This window comes from Nannobrachium achirus, assembly GCF_963921795.1.
Source record: "Nannobrachium achirus genome assembly, chromosome: 10".
Taxonomy (NCBI): domain Eukaryota; kingdom Metazoa; phylum Chordata; class Actinopteri; order Myctophiformes; family Myctophidae; genus Nannobrachium; species Nannobrachium achirus.
This window is the reverse complement of record NC_137819.1, coordinates 13,240,030-13,244,972: the sequence shown is the minus strand read 5'-3', so window position 1 is coordinate 13,244,972 and position 4,943 is coordinate 13,240,030. Positions and strand designations below refer to the sequence as shown.

General features: G+C 55.4%; 1 protein-coding gene across 1 annotated transcript; it reads right to left on the bottom strand.

Moving 5' to 3' along the window:
• Positions 1-1,205: 1,205 nt before the first annotated feature.
• LOC308292821 (importin subunit beta-1-like) lies at positions 1,206-3,833 on the bottom strand (the record flags this gene model as incomplete). The annotated part of the gene is made up of 1 exon (XM_080735243.1): positions 1,206-3,833. The coding sequence occupies one exon, from the start codon at positions 3,831-3,833 to the stop codon at positions 1,206-1,208; it is 2,628 nt and encodes an 875-aa protein (XP_080591369.1).
• Positions 3,834-4,943: the final 1,110 nt, after the last annotated feature.

The window sequence follows — 4,943 nt, the reverse complement described above, 5'->3', positions numbered from 1 at the left end:
CTGTGGTGATGCCAGTGGTGAGCGCACCCTCGTGGCATGCTCTGCTGGCGCAACAAGTAGGCCGGCCATACAGGGCCTACTTGTGCACAGGGAGCAAGTTGGCACCTCGACAGAGTGCAGTTCTAGTTATTATTGTGTTTACACAAGCTTACATTTTATATCATACACTATGATGCACTACTGTACATTTCACCAGTGTAAAAAAAAAGTAATTCAAAAAAATAATAAATGTTAATGAGTTCAAAGCATGCATCGCATAACCGCCATGTTGTGGTAAGGCGGCTATTGTCCCAGTCCCGCTGGTTCATGAGTTCCCCTGGGTACAGGTAGTGGTTCTCAGTGTTTCCTATTTTATTTCAAGGACCCCAGTTTGACATGCATTATTAGGGCCATTATATTTACGGATATAATTATATTTATTTATTAATTAATTTTAATCTATCACTTGTGCCCGCAGAGCGTGCAAGCACTGCGTTTGGCTGCGTACGTATGTCGGTGTCTGCTCCGCGTTTAAGCCCGTAAGCCAATCAGGGATCAGGATGTCTGGCAACGTCATCATTGACAGCCAACGAGGGACCAGCATTCCAGGTGATGCGAGCGGTGACGTTACTGGCATCGCCAGTGGGTGAGCGCAACCTCATGGCGCGCAGATGAGTACTACTGGTGAGGTGACTGGAGACGCTGCCACAAGGATTGTCACGAGGACGACCTAGTGATTTACTACAGGGGTCTTCGACGTTTTCAGGCCAAGGACCCCTTAGTTGAGAGAGAGAGATGAAGCGGGGACCCCCACAGTTTAATCGTTTGACAGCATCAGTGTATTTTGGATTCATGTCAATTTGTGTTTTCAGATATTACTTGAACCGTCAATACTCAATAAACTTCACTCTGTACTTGGTCTGATCCTTTACACCAAAGCTAAAAATAACGGATCTACAAGCTCACAACGCCTCGTAGCGCGAGGCGTTGTGAGCTTGTACATCTGCTATTTTTGGCTCAAGCTCTCAGAATATGGACGCTAGGGTTCAAGTGGTTAATATAGAAAAGGAGGAGAAAAAAGCTTCTATCACACAAAGATTTGCCCCTGTAGTAACTCTGAGGATCCCCTAGCTAGGGGTCCCGGACCCCCTGTTGAAGACCACCCTGCTGTAGAAGGTATCTATCTATTGTCAAACCATCTCTTCCCCGAATCAGCACCACACACGTCACTCCTGGTTCTTGAGCTTGCGCAGCTCGTCGGCGGCCCAGGTGGCCAGCCTCTTGGTGTTGGAGATCTTGGACTGCCGTCCCTCCGTCAGCAGGTTGCTGATGAGCGGCCGAGCCTCCACCAGCTTCAGCACGTCCAGGCCGAACGAGCTGCACAGGTCGCCTATGAGGCCCGAGGCCTTGGCCACGACCGCGTCCGAGTGGTCCTCGTCCTCGGCGATGTGGTGCACAAAGTCCAGGATGAACTGGACCTCGTGGTGCACCAGCATCACGTCGGCGTGCACCACGTGCTTCTGGTCGCCCTTGAGGCCCTGGATGATGCCCGTGTAGGCCTCCAGGCAGCCCTCGCGCAGGTCGTTCAGGTAGTCCACCATGTCGTAGTCGGGGTTCTCCACCCGGGGGATCCGGGCCAGCGAGGCCTGCTTCAGGATGTCCAGGGCGATCTTCAGGTACCTCTTGAACTCGCCGCCGATGGCCAGGGCGATGTCGCCGAACGCCGACAGGATGCGGGGCTTCACCGAGCGGTCCACGCTCTCGTTGCCCAGGTTGGCCAGCAGCAGCTGCATGATCTCGTCGCAGTACGGCAGCATGTTGGTCATGAGGGCCCTGCAGAGGTCGCTCACCAGAACCACCGCCTGGAGACACACCTGGTACTCGGCGTGGTTTTTGAGCGCCACACACAAGAAGGGCTTCAGGGCGTCCATGTATTTCTGGAAGTCCCCGCCCAGCACCTCCACCAGGGTGGACATGGCCATGAGAGCGTCCTCCTTGACCTCTCCGGAGCCCGCGGTGCTCTGGAACAGCCTCAGCAGGAGGACCATCACCTCGTCGGAGATGTTCAGGGCGTCCGGGCGCCGCAGCTTGCGCACCACGGCCTGCAGAGTGGCGCACAGCAACAGCTGGAAGTCGTTGTACGTGATCCTGTCCGGGCTGCTCAGGACGTGCGACTCCTTCTGCAGCAGGTCCTGCAGCCGCTGCATGACGATCTGGGCCGTCTTGTGGACGGTGGCGTAGCAGTCCTTGGCGCTGTTCTCCACCATCTTCATCAGGGCATCGTAGGCCGCCGAGCGCAGGTTGTTGGCGTTGCCGTCGGCCCGGTCCGCCGTCTCCAACAGCTTCTCCACCACGACCTGGAAGGAGGAGGACAGGCAGAATGTGTCAGGCTCCGCGGCGGTGGTGGCCTCGCGAGCCGCGTCGGCCAGGCCTGAGAAGGCCGAGCAGACGTTGGAGGCCACGCGGGGCTCGTCCCGGAGCCCGTCCGTCAGACACTGCAGCAGCGTGGGCAGGTGGGCGTCAGCGACGGCCGCCTCGGGCAGCAGCTCGCACACCCTGCCCACCGTCCAGGCCGCGGTGTCCCGCACCACCACGCTGTGGTCCTTCATCAGCGTGATCAGCGTGGGCATGGCCTGCTCCACCTGGGGCCGCAGCCGCTCCGGGTCGGGCCCTTCCAGGATGCAGCCGAACGCCATGACGCAGGCGTCGCGGTAGTGCCAGTTGGGGTGGTTGATGTACTCCTTGATGAAGGGCAGCACGTGCTCCACAACGTCGTCCTCGCAGCAGGACGCCAGCAGGCACAGGCACACGCTGGCCGCCTTGGACGGGATCCAGTCGTCGTCGTCGCTCTCGTCCTGCTTGGTGAGCGTCTGCGTCAGGATGGGCACCAGGTAGCGCAGGGCGCCCTTGGCGTAGAACTTGCTGGTGTTCTCCGGCGGCCGCCCTTGCTCCTCGGCCTCGGTCAGGGCGTCGGCCAGGTCGATCTCCTCCTCGCAGACCGTGGACCAGAACTCGATGCCCTGCAGGGCCACTTTCTCGTCGTCGCTCTTCATGGCCTCGATGGTGATGCCGAAGAGGGCCTTGCACATGTAGTTCTCCATGTGGCGGTAGTACAGCGACATGATCTTCACCAGGTTCTGCAGGGCCGACACTCGCACCCGGGTTTCGGGACACTGCGTGGCCTCGCACAGCACCTGCATGATGAAGTGCCTCTCCGTCTCCTTGTCGAAGTTGGCCTTGGTGAACTCCAGGGAGTTGCTGAGGGCGTTGGTGGCCGCCAGCTTGACCAGGTTGCTGGGCTCCTCCTTCCCCATGCCCTGGATGATGGCGGTCAGGATGTGGTTGGCGTGGTTCTGCAGGTGCTCCGCGTCCATGTCCTGGCAGATGTACCCGATGGCGTCCAGCGTCGACTCCTTCAAGGGCTCGGTGCTGGAGGGGTTGGTGACGTTGGCCACCAGCTGCGGGATGAGCTCGGGCCACTGGCTGATGGGTATCTCGGCGCAGGCGATGCCCGCCACGCACTGGGACGCCGGGCTGGGCCGGAACGTCTCCGTCCCCAGCGCCTGGAGGACGAGCGTCTTGATCTGGTGCCGCATGTTGCCGTCGATGGCCAGCCATCTCTGCTGATGCTGCTTCTTGACGCTCTCGTCCTTGGAGGTCAGGGAGTTCTTCACCTGCAGGCCGGCGGCCACGCGAGCCACCTGGCTGTTCCCCGGGTTGGCCAGGACCTTGGAGAGCTCCACCAAGAAGGTGGGCAGGTTCTGGACCGCTGCCTGCTCCAGAAACTTCTGCGCCTGGTCCAGTTCGCCATGAACGTTAGAGACCGTTTTCTCAAGGATTGTGATGAGCTCCATTTCGTTCGACCGGCTTCTCGTTCCCTCTGCTGAGACGGCGTCTAAAGCTTAAGCGATTGATTCCCACTCAGGAATTCAAACTATATATTTATGGATGGTCCAGAGATATGGCGTGACGTCATACAAAACATAAGCGGTTGCTGTGCCTGCCTAACTACACTGATTTGGCATAGCCAGACAAATATTAAACCTTTATAGCCAGACACTATCCAATCACAACCAGTCAGAGTAGTGGGAAGCAGAGTATTCCTGGGGAGGAGAGTAGCATCACGCTTTGATCTCGCCGCAGACCGGAAGTGGCGTCGCTGGAGCCTGGTGACATTCCTACAGCTCTTCAGCCCCGTCCACCTCCGTTGTAATCGAGACATTTTCACTTGACCAAATCACGTCTTTTCCACCCTTTTAACGCATTCTCCGGGCCTCTCCAAGTTAGGCAACATTATTATTTCACGTATTAATGTTTAATGTAAGAAAATGTACTTTAGTGACTTTTAAATGATTTACTTTATTGACTTTAAAATTGACTTAAATTAACTTGGAGAGGCCCGTGAATGTGTTAAAAGGGGGAATATCACCAGACTCCGGTACGCTAAATAGTGACGTCACGTACGCTTTCCACGCTAACAATGGGAGTCAACGAAAGTGTCATAACTCTCTCTTTCTACGGGTCTGGTGCAAAGCATATACCTGTATATATATATATGTGTGTGTGTGTGTGTGTGTGTGTGTGTGTGTGTGTGTGTGTGTGTTGTGGGTTAATGTTTAAGTGTATTTATTAGTTGAGTAATGTGACTTTAAATGTGTTTATGTATTGTATGCATAGTATTGTCATGGAATTGACATGGACACATATTGTCTTTGGACATGGAAAAGTTGTACCCTGGTTCATAGGTAGATGGTGGATTCCATTTAAGATTGGTACGGTCCGGGGGAGGGGTTTAGCCTATTTAATGGGACCTGCCACCTGTGTGTGCTAGTCAGTCAATGTAGGGCTGTGAGCTAAACAGACCCAATGCCAATCTGGCCAGTCTTTTTGTATATAGTTTTGTCTACCTGCTGTATTTTGGTGAACACCATTTCGTTGGTCTGATAGGTGAATAAAACACTTGG